At 57.4% G+C, this 18,295-nt stretch overlaps 1 protein-coding gene across 2 annotated transcripts in view; it reads left to right on the plus strand.

The window, feature by feature from the left end:
* The first annotated feature begins 2,224 nt into the window (after positions 1-2,224).
* The window catches only part of SHISAL1 (shisa like 1), a 72,710-nt gene continuing 56,639 nt past the window's right edge, over positions 2,225-18,295 (plus strand). The window contains exon 1 of one of the 2 annotated variants that reach the window (XM_058673581.1): positions 2,225-2,526. In XM_058673581.1, the coding sequence (XP_058529564.1) occupies positions 2,358-2,526 (169 nt within the window). In that variant the 5' untranslated portion in view covers positions 2,225-2,357. The remainder of the gene's footprint in view (positions 2,527-18,295) is intronic. The other variant, XM_058673585.1, reaches the window with a different exon arrangement.

Here is an 18,295-nt window from a genome sequence, read left to right on the forward strand (position 1 = left end):
TTAAATATTTTGCCATCTACAATGTGACTAGTGGGTCTTGTAACAATATTTTCAGTGCTGCTCTAGGCTATATGTCTTCCTGAAACTCTTAAGGGTTTGAACAATTGGTAAAGTATACTTTTTTAGGAAAATCTAACACTTGTCTGTTCCCTAGCTAGATTCAAAATTACTATAGCATTTTCAAATGTCAAATGCAATAATTGTTAGTCAAGAGGTCAGCTTGCATTTGCCTGTCCTGTGATGGGTTTATATTCTGATGCCACATACTAATCCTTTCATTGTTACAGATAGCAATTTCATACAACTCCAAGGTTTCATGTGTTCCATTGCATTCACTGGGTATGTTTCAAAATTTGGGACTTGAAGTAGTGAAGTTAAACTGATATAAATCTAGTCCATAGTTTTAAACTAAAGTAATGTTTCCTCGGACAAAGGTTGAAAACTGACAATTCTTTTATATCTAAGCTTGAAAGCCCAAGTATTCCAACTGGGTTTCTAACTGAACTCACATCCTACTAGTTTGGGAAAGATTAAAACTATGTTATGTTTTGTTATCTAGACGTCAACAAAGAGAAGCCTTCAAGTGCCAGGCAGTACTTCAGACATCGAATGACTTCTACCTTCTACCAGGAACCTCTAGAACCCCCTACCTCTGCTGTTACTCAACAACGCCCCCTTTCAGCCCGAAGCAGATAGAGCGGTCGCAGGCCCTTTATCCCTGTGAACAGTTGGGTTCATTCCTCTGTTAGGAAATGTGAGGAGTTAGATAGGATGATAAGCAGTCAGGGTCTCTGGTTCCTGGTGAAGCTACATTGTCTACGTTGACCATACAGGAGTAATGAAAAATCAATGACCAAAGTACAAGAAGGCCTGGCTAAGAGAAAAAGAACTCAAGCCACCTTTTCAAAGAACTCTTAATAACCCCTCCCTCCATTCCTGTGTCATCCACTCAAATGTAAAAAAAAATTTTTCTAATCAAACCATTAATCGGTTTCTTTTGCAGGACTAGGAGCATCCCTCCATCTCCCATCAGGCTGCAACCACTGCCAAGAGAAAACTCTGCTTGAAGAAGCCATAGAGAACAACGCCCCTTTTCCTTTATATACAACAAAAGGGAGGAATGTAAGGAGTTATTTGAATATCCCACCCTGGACCGGCGCCATTTCCTCTTCCTCATGAAATTCACACCAGTCCAGCCGTCCACCAATCAGATGTGACCCAGCATTTCACCTGAGCATCCCACCCCCAATCTCCCAGCCCCTTCCCCAGCTCCGCCCACTTACCAATCATTCTTAGGCAATCACCTGTGACAGTCTCAGGCACCAATCCCCTGGGGCCTGCCCTCAACCCCCCCCAATCCCTGCCCCCACACCTTGCAGGCTCACCTGAGCGACAGAAAGACCCCCAGGTGCGGCTCCCTCTCTCTCTCTCTCTCTCTTCTCCTTCCGGCCTCCCCCTACCTCCTCCTCCCCCTTCCCCCTTACCTCCCCACCACCCTGTCCGTTCCTGCCCCGCTGGAATGAACCTCCTAAGATTCCTCGTTGCGGCTGGTGTTTTCGACTCACGGTAAAGAACCAGGTTGTGGGAATTAGCTGCGCGCAATAATATCATAATAGTAACGTATGAATTAGAACTCCAACTGTTTTAAATAACTAACAACATTCTCACCATCCCATCACGACTTGGGGGCTCCTAGCACAGAGTCTCTGGGCCTGCTGCTGCTCACCTCTCATTTCCTCCCTGGCACCCACTCTCCCACAGTCACCTTGTGTGTACTGGGCACACCCTCCCCGAGGACAACAGCCTCACAAACCCACAGATATTTGGGGCCACCTTTGAGGCACAGCACTTGTCCCCTGACTCGCTGGCTACTGGGGGCTCACATGGCTCCTCCCTCCCCACCCTCACCGATGTTCAAACTCTGACCCTGGGCTTCCCCGACACAGGTAAGCTGCTAGCTTCCACCCTCTGCCAGGCGAGGACACTCAGGCGGGCAGCCCAGCTAGGGCTGTTCACACCTTGAGACCCCAGGCCTCCCCCTGCATGTCCCAGGTGGGAACTCCAGGACCACATCTTTTAGAGCTCCCCCTCCTTCCAGAACATTCCACATAAGCAACCACACAGCCCAAGAACGGGCTAGTTGGAGCCGCAGGAAATCTCAGCTGGGATCCTGGTGTCTGGGGAAGGGCTTGGCTCTAAAAATAACCCACTCGCCTCGCAGAGCCACTGGCAGGGCCTGGAGAGCCGAAGCTGCCGCCGTCACTCCCCGGCTGACAGCAGGCCTTGGCAGGCCAGGCGCCCCCTTCCCGGGCAGCTGGTCCCGGAGTGGGCTGCTGACAGGTGGCTGCCAGGAATATATGACCCTCACCTCCCAGCAAGGCCCATGCCTGCAGCGACCCTCACAGAAGAAAGGCCCCAGCGAGGGACTCCGTGCTGCTCCCAGAGGGGCCCAGGCTGCCGGGAGGACAGACAGAGCCTGGCCTGCAGCCACCCCTCCTCCTGGACGGTCAGCAGCCTCGCGCACAGGTAGGGAGGGCTCCGGCATCGGGGAGAGAGTGGCTTTGCTGGGGGAGGGAGAGGGCAGAGGTGGGACGGGGGGAGTCCCACAGCCCTCCTTTCCTGCCACCTTCCTCTGCTTCCCAGACCCTGGTAGAGTTGCTGAACTTGCCTTTGCTTGTTCATCCCAGGGTGCCCCCAGCCCGCCTCTGCTTGGGAGTACTCAGCACTGGCGGCCCGTGGGCTCTGTTGGGTGCTGGCCGCGGGCCGGGGGCTTGCAGGCTCCAGGTAGAGCAGGCCTGATGCAAGGAGGCCAGGCCAGGCCGTGGGAGGAGGCGTCCCCCTGTGGGGGCAGGGCTGCGGGGGGAGACGTCCTCAGGCAGGGAGATGCTCCTGGGGACAGGGCAGACTGGTTGGGGAGGGATCTCTGGGAAGAGGGGAGACACCTGAGGATGACATGTGCTGCAGGATTTGGTGGGCATTGCTGTGGCATCAAAGGAGGGGACCCTGGCATGGTCCCCTCGACCCTCAGCACTCGGAGGAGCTTTAAGCTGGGAGCACTCCCAGAGGTAGAGTGACTGGAGGTGAGGGGCTCCATGGAGGAGGGTCTGATGGCCACCTCTCCCCCGCCCCTAGCAGAGGAGTCCCTCAGGGAGTAGGACTGGTGCCAACATGCTGGCCTGAGCCCAGGGGCGTGGGCTATGGCGGGGGCTGTGGCAGAGGAGGGATAGCGGGCGTTTGGCCGGGTCCGCAGCTGTAAGAGCAGCAGGAGTGTGGATGGAGTGAGGGAGAAGCACGGGGCGGCCTCGCGTGGCTCGGACCGAGTTTGCAGTGGACCCTGCCCGTAGCGTCCACAGCGGACTCCCCTCCTGCTCTGTCCTGCTGGGGGCCACCCAGCGAAGCCCTGCCCACAGGTTGGCAGCTTCCCCAGTAACTCCTTTGGCACGAGGCCCTGGAATTAACGCTCGTCATCCTTGGGGCGGGCATTCTGACGCTGGCCAGGTGACTCTTGGTGACACAGGTGGCCTGACTGGACCTTGCTCTTCTCATCAGTACAACAGGGGTGAAGCTGCTGGGGGTCAGCATAGCCCCACGTGGGATGGAGCAGGGCCACCCCATGTGTCACCGTCCATCAGTGGGTTCTTTAGACTGTGCCTCGGGGGCCAGGACCCCCCAGCACAGAGCCTGGCCCACCGCGGGCCACAGGCCTGGTTTAATTGGCCAAGCAACCTACAGTGGCTCTTACCTGGACACCCAGCCCTGGCTCTGGCATCCTACCAGCCCTGAGTGGTGAGGTCCCCAGGAGTGGCCTAGGTCCTGGCTGACCCTGCAGGGCTACCTCCTTGCCTGCAGGCACAGTCTACTGAGGGGTAGAGCCAAAGGGCTGGTCTCCGGTCTTGGAAACATGGTTACTGTTCTGGCTGACGTGGCTCCCACCCATGCATGTGGACACCCAGCTACTGCCCTGCCCATAGGCCCTGGCAGGGCTGGAGAATGGGCACGTTTGCTGGGCCCACCCAGAGAGACTGGCAGAGACAGAGATAATGGCTGCCCCCTCATCCCCCTGCCAGCAGGGCCGCAGAACCTGGGATATGATTGGGCAAGTGTCTGGCTGAAGTGCCTAGAGACACTGGCCAGGCCTGGGAGGACAGCAGCCGGCCCGGCACCAGATCTGACACCCAGCACTTTGCAAACCCCGTCCCCCCACCCCCTCTGGCACACCTGGCCAGTCACTGCCTTGCAAAGTGTCCTGTTAAGGGAAAGTATCTGTGGGCACCAGTGTGCAGAGAGCCCTCTGCAAATCAGGGGTACCCTGGGGATCTGCCAGCTTTGTGACATTCCTCTCCAGCCCTCAGCCATGCTTGCTGCCCCAACAAGGCCTCGGCGTGCCCAAGCCCATGCCCCTGCTTGGCACCGGGTTCTGCTGGCACACTTCCCCCACACATCGTGAGGCTGGATGTCAGTTCCCGCTGCTCTCCGGGGGCAGGGCTTGCGAGGTCTCAGGGCTGAAGGGGTGCAGGACAGGGACAGGTGGTTCTCTCTCTGATTGAGTCATCTGTGTGTCCCCTCCAGCATGGGTGGCCCCTGAGCACAGGTCGGTCAAGGCTCGCCCACCCTGGACAGAAGATGGTTTACTCAGCAATGGGCCCTAAGCCAGTGCGAATCACGGGATGAATCAAGTTCAGGGTCAGAGGGGGTGGGTGCTGTTGAAGAGACAGGAAAGTCCCCCCTGGGGAGGTGATGACTCGGGCAGGGTGTGGCTGAAGGGACAGGCAGGGGAGAGAGAACAGAACATTCCAGAAGGGGACGCTATTCGGGCAAAAGCCCTGAGGCAGGACAACGAGCACCGTGGTCAGCCTGGCTGGCCCTGCCGTCCACCGCTGTCCATGCATGTCCACGCATGTCCCGAGCTTGGGAGGGAGCTGTTGGCCGAGGTTCCTCGCAGCTGCTGTGGCCCCAGCTCCGAGTGGAGCAGTTGTGCTCCTGACATAATTGTCGTCATGCTGTCAGGCATCATTCTCAGTGATTCATGGCCACAGAGCCTGGGGGAGCGAGGACCCTCAAGTCCCGGGGTCTCAGCCAATGAGGTACTCATGCCTCGCCCACCCCCTGCCGTGCACCTGTGCTGGTGTGGTAACACCAGCACGTGCTAGCACTGAGGATCACAGGGTCAGACACCTGTACTGTCTGAGGTCTCAAGACCCTGGACAGGGAGGGGTCCCCCGTGCTGTAGGCGTTGACTCGGGGCTTCCGGCAGTGCAAGGCTGGCAAGAGAGGCCGGATTCCTCGACTCCCCATCCCCCATGCCTCATCTCCCTGCCTGTCTCTCCCCCTCACCCTTGCCCCGGGCTCTGCCGCCCACCCAACCCCTCCTCCTCTCCCCCCTCCCCGTCCCTGTGTTCCCAACATGTTCGTCTTCCTGGTAAATATCTGTTCCCCACTCAGACATCCCCTCACCGTGAAGCCCATTCATTCTTCTCTTGCCCACGGGGCCTGAACCAATTTCCAGGAAGGGACCAGTGACAGTGGCCCCAGGTGGGGTGGTTGGTCTATTCCCTCTGCCATAGGCCAGGACTCATGGCGGGCAATGGCAGGGGCTCCTGGGCAGTGCAGCGGGGCTTTCTCAACAGGCACAGTGTCCTGCAGCAGGTGCGGAGCTCCCGGTCTGTCTGGCCAGCCAGCACTGTGGAGGCTTCTGATGATGGACATAAGAGGACAGAGGCATGGCCACTGCTGGGCGCAGCACTAGGCGGACAGCAGGTCGGAGGGCGAGAAGGGCTCTGGGGGGTGGTGGGCAGACAAGGAAAGACTCTGGGGAGGTGCTGGCGGTGGCTGGGGTGAGTGAAGGAGCTTTGACCCTCCCATGGGCAGGCTCCGCCTCTGCCTGTGCCCTGGATGGAGCTTCCGTGGGTGGCTGTGCCATGCTGTGCTTACCAGTTGCAGCTTGGCCTGCACTGGATCCTCCCTGGCACCTTCCAGGTTCGTGTCCACAGCCTAGCCAGGCCCAGGCCAAGGACCACCAGGCTGCCTTGTCCCTGTTGCCCAGGGCTGAGGAGTGGGGATGATGGTGGGCAGCTGAGACTCCTGCAGCCCCTCCTAGGAGCCTCATCCCGCCCACTCTGCCTGCAGCAGGTGCCTGGGGGACTGTGTCTGTGGGCTCAGCGACTGCTGGGCTCTGTGATCTTGCAGCATCAGTCGCTGCAAGGCCTGAGCTGCTCCTCGGGAGCCCTGACACGCCCGCCAATTAGCCTGCTCAAGTCTGCCTAGGCGGGAGAGGCTCCCGGATGAGGCAAGACCGCAGGCAATTACGGCCGTGGTGGTGCCTCCTCGCCAGTGCTGCTGCGCCGCCCGCAGAGAGCAGCCCAGGCTCAGGACCGGCTCTGTGGGTGGGCAGAGCTGGTGGGCTGGAGGTGCGGTGTTGGGCTCAAGGATGCTGGGCGTCAGTCGGTGGCATGCCCGCCTGGCAGGACGCAGGGAGACCCTGGGGCTGAACGAAGCTCCTGCCCGCGTGATCTTGGGCTCTATGAGTGTCACATGCCCTAGTCTGCAGACAGAGGCCCAGGTGGTGCAGAGGGGCCTGGCCCACTGTGGAGGTTCAGGGAGTGGTGACTGGCTTGGGCCCAGGCAGGCTGTGAGCTGGAGCAGGCACCTGAGCGCGTCTGCAGACAGGATACACAGAGCCATGTAGCATGACACGCCAAGGCAGCCAGGTGGGCAAGCACTAGGAGCCATGGTGGCCATGAGCATGTGCGGCCCAGGCCAGTGTCGGGGCTAGGACACGCGGCCCGCTGGTTTCAGCCCACCCCTAAAGCTCTCCCAGGGCTGTGGCCTGTGCGTTCGGCCTCTTGGTATCTGCCTCTGCTCTATCGTTAGGCTGCCCCTGCGTGGGGCAGGCTTCTCCCACGGTAGCAGACAGCAGTGACAGCCCAGCGGCAGTGGGGTCGCCTAGGTTCAGATCCCAGCCTTGCCACACATCAGCTGCAGGTGCGTTGCACTGCCTCGGGGAGCCTGGGTGGGTGCGGGCACTCAGGTCTGTTACAGCATCCCCTGTAACTGACGCGACTCACTGCTGACAGATGGCCCATGGCACTCAGTGGCCACCCACTGCCCATCACCGCACTCATGGGGGTGTGTGCCACTCCCTGCTTGATCCTCGTGGGCCACTGCTCTAGGCTGGCCCAGCACTTGCCCCTTGTACTGTTCCACCAGTTCGGCAGCTGGCTCTGGACCCACAGCCTGGTCTTTGCCTGCCCACCCTACCGTCTTCTCCTCTTCTGCCTGCTGCTCAGTCCCGCCTCTCTTCCCTCATCTCCCTCCCACTTTGGATCAAGAAAGTTCCAAGTGCACCTGGCCCTGTAGCAGCACTTAGAAACCTCAGAGGCCCCCTGCGCCTGCAACAGCTGTGTGATGGCTTTGAATCCTGCAGGCTCTGCTGGCTGTTGCTGCCAGGCCAGGCTCCACCCCCCCCCACCTCACGCCTGCTTCCCACCCTGCCCCCACAGCAGTCTTCCTCCTTACTGCCCAGTGAGCCCCTTTACCCTCATGGTCCCCTCCAACCATCCTCGCATCAGGGCCCTGGTTGATCACCCCCACCCCAGCCTCGCTGGCCCCTCTCTCGTTTCTGCTGCCCACTGTGTGCATTTTGAGGCCCACCCGGAGCTCAGAGAGTAAAGTGGTCAGAAGCCAGTGTCCTTATGCAGGGGGCGTGGCAGGTGTCAGCCGGCACCCTGGACTCCAGCATGGCCAGGCTGGCTGCTAGATCCTCCAGGGAGGAACCGTTATAGATGACTTTTGACAGGTCATCTGACTTTCAGGAAGCCACCGCCCTTGCTCACCTGAGAGTACATGCCAGGAGGGGCCGAGCTGCCTCAGAGGTTACAGCGGGAACAGGGGCACTAAGTGGGTACGGCCACACTGGCACCCATCCATTGCCTCGGGCATCTGCTCACTGATCCTGTGGGGGAGGGCTCCCAGCCGTGCCCTCCGGCCCCTCCCACTATCCAGATGTGAGGAGTGGATTTGATTAGCACTCACTGGGAGCTGGGAGTCATTACAATCAAGACTGAAGGAGCAGAAGGCGGTAACGAGAGCCTGGAGAGGCTCCTGGCAGCCGAGCCTGGCTGAGCAGGGATTGGCCGTGTGTGGATGTGAAGAAACTTTCACACCACTCTGGGGAATGCCCAGCCCTTCCTGGGTGAGGCGGACGCTAGAGGAAGTGGCCGCCCCTGGGCTTCCCGGCTGGCTGCTCTTTGAACTTCTCCAGGCCTTGTAATCACCGCCCTCCTGGGATGGGGTGGCTGGGTTCCTCCTGGGGCCAGAGATCAGCGGCGGGAACCAAGTCAGCTGCCTGTACACCCCCCAGCTTCAGCCGCCCCCACCCCACAGTGGAACCTGGAAACGGGGTTGTGTGTCCCTGCTGCTGTGGCCCAGCTGGGTGACCCCTGTGAGCTTCTGGAAGCTCGAGGAGCCAGGATGAGTGCATGGAGTACAGGGAGCTGCGTGGAGTACAGGGGCTGGCGCTATGGGTCAGTAGGGAGAATGAGACCCCAGCCCGTGACCTGTGCTCTTCTGGCTGGGGACGCATGTGTAAGTTTCGTGTGGCTGAGTGGCCAGTGGCCAGTGCCTCATGGTAGAGGTAATACCGTCCATTTTCTCACAACCATCAAGTGTGTCTCAGTGGAAGTGGTCAGGAGCCGAGGGGTGGCCAGGGCTGTGGCAGGGACCGCCTCCCTTCCTGGGCCCAGCTGACAGTGGTAGGCTTTGCTCCGCCTCTGGGACAAGCCGACCAGTGTGTCCAGCATGGGGAAGGCCAGGGAGACAGGCTTGCCATTTGCCAGGTCCACATTGCAGGACTGTGACAGCGTCACTGTGCAGGTGCGCAGGCCTCAGCGTGGTGACATGCTGCCTCTGTCGTCGCTGCTTTTCCGTCCTCACATCTGCCTTGCTTTTAGTCCTGTTGTTTTCTGTGAGTTCAGTTATTGGTTGTGTGGTTTGGGTTTGTTTTTGCCTCTTAAAGCAGGTGGAGGGGAGCCTGTGTCATGATGCAGGGGTTTGGGCCACGTAGGGACTGGACCAGCAAATGGGAGATCTCTGTCTCTCTTTTTGTTTATCCCTCTCTTTGTGTAACTTTACTTTTTTAAATAAATAAAATAGAGCCCATTGTAGTGGCCTAGCGGCTAAAGTCCTCACCTTGAATATGCCAGCATCCCATATGGGTGCCAGTTCTAATCCCGGCAGCTCCACTTCCCATCCAGCTCCCCGCTTGTGGCCTGGGAAAGCAGTGGAGGACGGCCCAAAGCCTTGGGACCCTGCGCCCATGCGCGAGACTCGGAAGAGCTCCTGGCTTTGGGTTGGCGCAGCATCAGCCATTGCGGTTACTTGGGGATTGAATCATCGGACGGAAGATCTTCCTCTCTGTCTGTCCTCCTCTCTGTATATCTGACTTTCCAATAAAAATAAATAAAATCTTTAATAAATAAATAAATAAAATAAATCTTGCTTTAAAAACGTCCAAATTTTGGGGCCATCATTGTGGCTTAACAGGTAAGGTTGTCACCTGTGACGCTTGCAATACCATAGGAGCCGCTGGTGTGAGTCCTGGCTGCTCCATTTCCAACCCAGCCTGCTGGTCAAGCTCCTGGGAGAGCAGCGGAGGACGGCCCAAGTGTGCAGGCCCCTGGAGCCAGGTGGGAGACCAAGAAGAAGCTCCTGGCTTTGGACTGACGCCACTCTGGCTATTGTGGCTGTTTGGGGAGTGAAGCAGCAGGTGCAAGATGTCTCTTTGTCTTGCCCTCTTGTTGAGCTCAGTGGATTCTTCCCTCAGCATACAAATAAAAAGCCAGGAGGCAAGAGAAGCAGAAACTTTATGCAGCAAAGTGACAGTGAAGGCCCCAGGCAAGGGACAGGGCAGAGTGCCCCCAGAGGCACATTGCTGCCACAAGTGTCCCTGGTGTTTAGGGGTCCTCTTTCCAATCCTGGGAGGGGTTCTGCTCCAGCAGGAACCTCTCCACCCCCCCGCTGTTGGTGGGAATGCTTGGAATTTGGGTGGCGTTCTGCTGTGGCCTTGCTCCATGGGGCGAGCAGCATACAGACAGCATTTTAACCTGGCGCAGACCAAAGGGTTTGAAAATGTCCTGGTTTGACTGAGCAGTGCCCAGCTGGGTTGGTCAGAGCTGGGCTACCTGGGCTCTGACTTGGCCTCCCCTGTCTCTGTAACTCTACCTTTCCATAATGAAAAGCTAGAAAAACTCCCCCATCCTAAATATTTAGGCCAGTGCTTTTCCGCCTCCCCCTCTAATATGCGAGCTTGGAGTTGGTGGTTTTCCTTAGCATTCCTTTAGCTGTCTCTGATACATTGCGCGGTTGGTTTTTATTGCCCTTCAGATCAAACGGTTTTGTAATTTTTGCTGATTTCTTGTTCAAGGCCCTGATTGCTGCAGAACGCATTAGCTCGCCAACAGCGCGTGGGGGCCGCTAGCTGTGCTGGTTACGGATTCCCCTCCCGGTTCCGCTGTGACCACAGAACTACGCTACTGACCTGGGAGGAGTTGAGGCATGCGCTGGTGCCCAGCCTGCAACCCGCTGAGGTGGATGTGCCGTGGGCGGTAGCACTGCTGGCAGGGTGGCGTGCACTTGGTTTCCTAGGGTGTCAGGCTGTGTTTCCTAGTTGGTGGTCCAGCCCTGGTGGGCGCTGAGGGTACCCATGGGTCACTGAGAGAAAGCCTCAGATCTGCTCACAGTGTGGCAGCTTCGTCTGTTTCCACTTCTCCTTCTGCCTGCTTGGATCCTGGCAAAGGTAACAGTGTTTTATCTTCCTAGTCACATGCCTGAGTCCCTCTTGGTGAGTTTCTCCTGGTGGCGGAGTGTACCTTGACGGTCATCACTCTGCCACTCCCTTCCGGCTGGAGCCGGCTGGAGCCCGCTGGATCCTGGTCCCTGCTTTGCCTCTCAGCTTCCTCAGTCCTTTTATTGAAGATGTCATATCGAAGGAGTAGGTGGCTGCGGCTGAAGCCCGCTGAAATGTTAGGGTTAGAACAAAGGCCTTGTCTCCCACTGGAAGGGCAGGTTAACTTTGTTTCATCTGTTTTGTGTTCTTTTTTTGAAAAAAGATTTATTTATTTTTATTGGAAAGTCAGATATACAGAGAGGAGGGAGACAGAGAGGAAGATCTTCCGTCCTTTGATTCACTCCCCAAGTGGCCATAACAGCCAGAGCTATGCCGATCCAGAGCCAGGAGCCTCCTCTGGGTCTCCCACACAGGTGCAGGATCCCAAGGCTTTGGGCCATCCTTGACTGCTTTCTCAGACCACACGCAGGGAGCTGGATGGGAAGTGGAGCTGCCGGGATTAGAACTGGCGCCCATATGGGATGCTGGCATATTCAAGGCGAGGACTTAAGCCACTAGGCCACCACACCGGGCCCGGCCCTGTGCTGTGTTCTTTATTCCTCTGTGTCACTCCATTTAAAATACACAAGTGTGAAAAAAAAAAAAAATACACAAGTGTGGTACCAGTATGGTGGCTTCGTAAGCTAATCTTCCACCTGCAGTGCTGGTATCCTGTATGGGCGCGCGTTTGTGTCCCAGCTGCTCCACTTCTTATCCAACTCCCTGCCAATGGCCTGGGAGAGCAGTGGAGAGTGGTGCAGAGCCATGTGGAAGACCCTGACTTGGGGTTAGCCCAGCCCTGGCCACTGCTACCATCTGGGGAGTGAAGCAGCCAATGAGAGACCTTGTTTCTGTCCATCGTATTTCCAATGAAAACATATACATTTAAACACACGCACATACACACACACACATACACACACACATGCACACACACATACACACACATACACACACATACACACACATACACACACACATGCACACACACATACACACACACATACACACACATACACACATACACACACACACACATGCACACACACATACACACACACATACACACACATACACACACATACACACATGCACACACACACATACACACACACATACACACACATACACACACACACACACACATACACACACACATACACACACACATACACACACACGTTTTGTATGATTCCATTTTCCTGTTTCTGCTAGTTTGCTAGTTACATATTATTTCATGATTCTTTTAGTGGTTCCTCCAGAGAGGGCAGTGCCCGCCTGTGCCAGCTCAGTTCAGTTTGGACCCTGACTTTCCCAAGCACCAGGGTCTCGGGCTTGGGACTTGGCTGGGCCCTCCATACACCCAGCCTCTGTTTCTGTCCAGATTGACATCCTGACCTCACACTCTTCCCGAAACCCACTTCCTTCCTCCCTGCATCCTCAGTAATGGTTGCCCCAGTTACCAGAGGAGAGTGGAGCTTGCTTCAAGCCCAGTAGGTCATTCTGACCTCGGGCTACAACCTGCAAGGGAGGATGGAATTCTGGTGTGCCCCTCACTGCTACACCAAAGACGGACATCAGCCGATATTCCCCATCAATCAGGGCTGAAGCCGCCTCCACGTAAGCTTCTGTGTAAAGAGGGGCTTAAAACTCCCTGCACGTCTCTCCCTGGCTCTTCTTCCTCAGTAGCTCCCAGCTTCATGTCCGTCTTTCCACTGCATGGGGAAGGGAAGCGCAGAGTTCCCTGGACTAAAGGCCATCTGAATTCTTCTCCGTGCACAGCTGATGCGTTGCTCCCCGCTGGTCGGTGAGTCTGGCGCTCGGCAGCCTGCAGGTTTGCTGCGATGTGCCAAGGCTTGCCGTGCTCCTTGGATCCTGACTCAGTGTCTTTCATCATGTTTTGAACGTTCTTAGACATTATCGTTTCAAATTTTCTCTCAGCCTGATTGACTCACATTTTCCCCTGTGAGTTGAGTTACATGGACATGGGATCGCCTGTGGCTTGTATCATCTTTTCGGCATTGTACCTCTCTGTTTTTGTTTTGACCTTTTCCTACCTGCTAACTCTCCAGTTGATCTTCCACCCAGCCATGTCTGCTTGGCTCCTAGCTATGTCGATGGAGTTCTTGTTTTCAGTTATTGCATTTTCTAGGTCTAGAATGTATTCTGGTTTTGCGATGTCCATGTCTGCTAATTCCAATATTTCAGTCACACCGAGTCATGTACTTCATTCACCCCTCCTTGCTCCTACCCTGACACACTTGGTAATTTTCTCATTAGTGATAAGCATTGTATAAGACATGTAACATCTCTGTAGTATCACCGTCCTTTTCAGCTTCGGCAAGTGTAATCAAATCAGCCAGGGTTTTGCCATATTCTAAGTTGACTTCTAGACTTTGTTGAGGATTCTTGCCTTTCTGCAGACCTGTGCAGTGGGTGCCTGTCCCTGTGCTTCGAAACAGTTGATTCTGTTTGGTCCGACACGAACACTCTCGGCAGTCAGATATATAGAAAAATAACAACTAATAATACAATAAGACAGAAGTCTGGTATTGTGGTACAAGAAGTGAAGCCACCACGAGTGACACTGTTGCCGTGTGAGAGGAGTCACACTAGACACCGGTGAGGGACCAGAGTCCTGTTGGCCAAGCTTGCTGTAGAAGCCAGGGCTTGTCAAGCTCTCGTCCTCCAATCAGGTTGAGAGCTGTACAAAACAAAGTTTCCCTACAAGCAATAACCCAGTGGCCAGACGCAGGAAGGGAGCTGCTAGTAACCCCAAGCTTCCCTGTGGCTAACTGATGTAAGGTAGTACAGAAAGAGGCAGGAGGGGCCGAGCCTCCAGAGCCATTCCCACCCCTCTGCTGCTGTCAATTTACTGGAAGGGTTCGAGACGAGGTAGGAAAGGTGGGGTGCGGGACCTCCATTTCCACACTGTCTGTGTTATCAATTAACCTGGAAAGAGGGGGGCTAGCTATCAACCAGCTGCACCTCATTCACAAGAGTATCAGTTTGCACCCGGCTGCTCCACTTCCAATCCAGCTCCCTGCTGATGCACCTGGGAGGGCAGAGGAAGATGGCCCAAGTGCTTGGGCCTCTGTCAATCATGTGGGAGAGAGAGAGTTCTCGGTTCCTGGCTTTGGCCTGGCCCAACCCTGGCTGTCGGAATCATGTGTGGAGTAAACCAATAGATGGAAGAACTCTCTCTCTTCCTTGGTCTCTCTCTACCTCTTAAATACATAATAAATATTTTGAAAACAATTATGCCAATATACAATAACAAAAGTCAAGCTACTTGGGTCTCCTGTGAAGGAGTTAAGACCAATAAATCAATCCTTTGGGACCACATTGGCTGTAGGTGGCTGAAACCCTGGGGTGTGAAGCTGCAGAAGGTGGGGGCAGGGGCTACAGTTCCCTTCCTTGGGGGGCCCAGCTGAGCCTGGTGGGCTTCCTCGGGCCCCTCCCCGTGGCCCCTCCACGCCAGTCTTCCTTGCAGCTGTGGATCTGCCATAGTCCTGCTTCTCTCTTGTCTGTCTGCAGCCACTCCCAGGCCCGAGCAGTCCACCGGGTAGGTCCCCACAGGAAGACACAGGGGGTTGGCTTGGTTTGCATGCCCACAGTCCAGGTGCCCCAACAGGCTCACATCTCAGCCCCGAGAGAATCCAGGACTCAGGTTTGCTGCCGACAATGTCTGCCTTGGGAGCGGCAACCTGCACATGGCAGACATGGATGGCCGCTTAGCCTCGGCTCAGCGGCTTCCCCACGTCGCTGGAGCCTTGGTCTCCAGGCCTGGCTGCCTGCCCAGCCCTGCCATGTCCTGACATGCCTGCGTGCTGGGAGTTACCTCCCTTTACTCCTTTCCAGAGACAGGCGAGAGCCCAGGCTGGCCCCACGGGGTAGAGAGCAGCTGCGCTGGGAGGCACAGCAGAGCGGTGTGTGTGTGGGCAAGCAGGAAGGCAGATGCACACCCCCACCCCGGGAGCGGGGCAGGCCCCTCCTGGCGTTCTCCTTGCAACTCCAGGCCTGTCCCCATCCATGCCCCTCAGCAGCTGGGCACTCCACGGAGTCAGCGGGGTGGGACTGGGCACTGCACGGAGTCACGGAGTCACAGGGGGTGGGGAGGGGCACTTCTACCCAGGAAGTGGGCTAAAGGAAAATGTGAATCTGTTGAACTGTTCTATGATAAGAGTTTCCTGCGTCTAAAGGCAACTGGGACCTCACACCCTGCCCTGCACCCCTCCTGGGCTGCAGCAGAGCTGTCCCCAGCCCCCAGCCCATCTGTCCCCTCGGCAGCTGGCGTGTCTGGATTCAGCTGTAACTAGGCACTGGAGCATTCCTGGGCCCTCACTCCCAGCCCAGACACATTCTCCAGGCTGTGGTAGGTGGCGTGTGGGAGTGTGCGGCCGGGACAGTCCACAGGAAGGCTCGGGTCGAGGCCCTGACCTTGGGTACACAGTGTAGCCAAGGACAGCCCTGGGTTCCTGGAGCAATGTTTCCTGACATGCCTGTCTGCCAGCCCTGCCAGCCTCAGGGGCTGCAATCCAGCCCCTCCCAGAGTGCCTGGTGGGGCTCGTGTGCCTGCCGGGCAGATGAGCTCCCTCCCAGGAGCAGCCAGCTGGCATCGCATGGAGCTGTCCAAGAGTGCTGAGGGTCGGTCTAGGCAAGGAGTGGGGCAGCACTGGGGAGGGGGCTGCCGGGTGCATCTGGCCCTGTGGCCGAGCTCCGCCACCTCCTGCTGCCACCATGGCTGGGGAAGGTCCTGGGAGGGGGCTTAGAGCAGACTGCTCCACACTCGCTCCCCACAACCTCCCGCTTTCTGCAGGTTGTTCAAGGTTCAAGGTGTCTGTGTGCAGAGCCGGGCCCCTCCAGAGGTGTTGCAGCTTTAGGGGGAGGGTGCAACTTCTCTTGTTGCACCTGCAGAGATCCTATTTCCCAAGAAACTCCTGCCCTGAGCCTTCAGGCTGCTGGGTACTCTGCAAGCACCTGCCAACACACTGGGAAGGGTCATGCCTTCTGCTCAGCATCCCATGCGGGATGCGCCCTTCCCCCATACCTGAGTTGGGACACTCCCCACCCCCAGCCTGCCCCAGGCAGCCCTGTGTGGCTCTGTGCGTGCCATGGTCCCTCCTTGGGGCATCTGCAGCCAGTTGGTCTTGACACAGACACAGGAAATGGGTTCCTGATGAGGAACCCGCAGGCCATTAGCACAGCAACCGCGGCATCTGCTTTGCATACTGGAGGACAAACCCCTAAGTGTTTCCAGGCGTGGTGCGGCCAGGGCTGCCAGCAGTCTCGGCATCCTGTGACACTGGGGACACCCCAGCCTGGTCCAGCCCTGCCGACCCTCCGGTGAAGCCCTAGGAAGACACCCTGGCCCCTGGCACCCTGCAGCTCCAGCTCAGCTCTGCACTGTCCAGCCCTGGCCTTGCTCTGCTTGGGAGGGGTGAAGGGTGGAGCCGATAGCGGGGTCTGCAGGGTGTGAGGAAGGGTGGAGGGGATTCCTGGAGGCAGGTGGTGGGTGAGCCGAGCTGGCTGTCTCAGGACAGGCCCCACAGGACTGAGGAGTAGTGTAGGAATGCCGCCTCTCCCTTCCCTGAGTCCAGATTCCCAAGGCCTTCCAGACAAAGCAAATTTACCCGATTCTTGTCTTCCTGCCGATATTCCCCGAGTACATCCGGGGTCCCCCCCAAGTTGAAAGCACTCCCCACCACCCTGTGCATGCAGAGTTGATTGCTGCCCTCACTTCCGGTCTCAGTATGGGCCGGCTCCCCTATGGGATGTTCCCCTGTATCCCTGTTCCACTGACCATGGTACCTGGTGGGTGGTGACCACGTGGCGTCTCCCCTGACCTGAGAAGGCATGAACTCCACCAGGAGCTCTTCCCACCTCAGCCCTCTGATGAGCACAGTGCCTGCGTCATGTCCTCCCCAGGATCGCCGGCTCAGATCATCTTGGGACTCGGCCCTTGAGCCCTGACGAGGCAGCCATCCCGGAGTGAGCCTCTGTGGTTTGATAGGAGAAGGCAAGCCATGGAGGACACGGGCAGCGGTTGGCCAGCTGCTAACAGCAGCGGCTTTTGAGCCTGCTGGGAGGCCTTGACCAGCCCTGCCCCTGCTGGCTGCCCCTGCTCTGCCCTGCTTTCGTCACCCTCAGCCCATGGGGCCCAGTGCCCTTTTGGTGGGTCTCCCTGCTCTCTGGGCAGAGGGTCACAGGCCGGCCTGGCACAGCGGATGCTGGCTTCTCAGGGCTCCTCCCATGCCTGGGGAGGCTGTTGTGTCTGCAGGGATTACTGCCAGGCATGCGTCCCCACTGCTGGCCCAGGAGCAGCAGTCACACAGCAGTTGGTGGGGACTGGGTAGGACTGCGGGGTGAGTCGGTGCTGTGTGAAGGTCGTGGCAGGTAGTAGCCAGGACAGGTCACCTCCATCCCTGGGCCCCACTGTCCCTGCCTGTGAAATGGGACTGTATGGGGAGCCTTGTCTCTCACACGGGACAGCCTGTCTTAGCCAGCCCGGAACGGACAGCGCCAACTCCATACGCATCACAAGCGAAGCCAGGAATGCCCTGCACAGCACTGGAAGCCATGCAGATCCAGCTGCCAACCACGCGGAGTCTCCCTGTTCCCACCAGGAGTGCTTATCACCCTTGGGGCTGGGCATGCCTGCTCCAGCCAGGCCAATGCTTCCAGAGGGCTGGGGGCCATCAGGACCAGGGAAGACCCTGGCTGAGGGGACGTGCCAGGCGGTCATCACAACCTTACATCCTGGACATGCCCCTGTTGGGATTTGACATGCTTGCTAGGTGGGAAGTTCCTTAAGCCGTGAGCCAAGACCAGAAGCAAGAGGTGGGGCAGGCTCCACCCCCACAGGCCTCGTATCCTGCAGGGTCCCTAGGATCCTCCCTGAGCCCAAGGTCCCCACAGCTGGAAACCAAGCCCTTCTGATGGCCAACTCAAGCCAGATCTTGTCAGAGGGGACTGCTAGAGAGAAGGGAGGGAACCCATTTTACAGACTGGGAAACCAGAGCTCTGGAAACCTACGGGACGTGCCCCTGATCCATAGCTAGCATGGCATAGCCATCCCACAGCTGTGTGCTCATGGGCAGGAGGCTGACTGACCCCCAGAGCCCATACCCAATCCCTTAGTCCCTCTGGGCCTCACTTTGTCTTTCTGTAAAATGGGCTGGCTTATGGTATGCACCATGGGATGTGAGTTGAAATGTAATGAGGGCTGGGGGCGAGCTGGCATAGGAGAGGCACAGACCCCACGACACAGGAAGAAAGAGGCCTGGAGACACAAGCCATGATGGCCCCTGGACCTAGACTGGAGGCAAGTCCCACGTGCCCAGGGCATCCAGAGGCCCGTGATGGCACACATGTGTCTTTCTCCACTGTAATGGCAGAAGGAACATTCAGGAG

This window comes from Ochotona princeps, chromosome 15 (genome assembly GCF_030435755.1).
Source record: "Ochotona princeps isolate mOchPri1 chromosome 15, mOchPri1.hap1, whole genome shotgun sequence".
Classification (NCBI taxonomy): Eukaryota; Metazoa; Chordata; class Mammalia; order Lagomorpha; family Ochotonidae; genus Ochotona; species Ochotona princeps.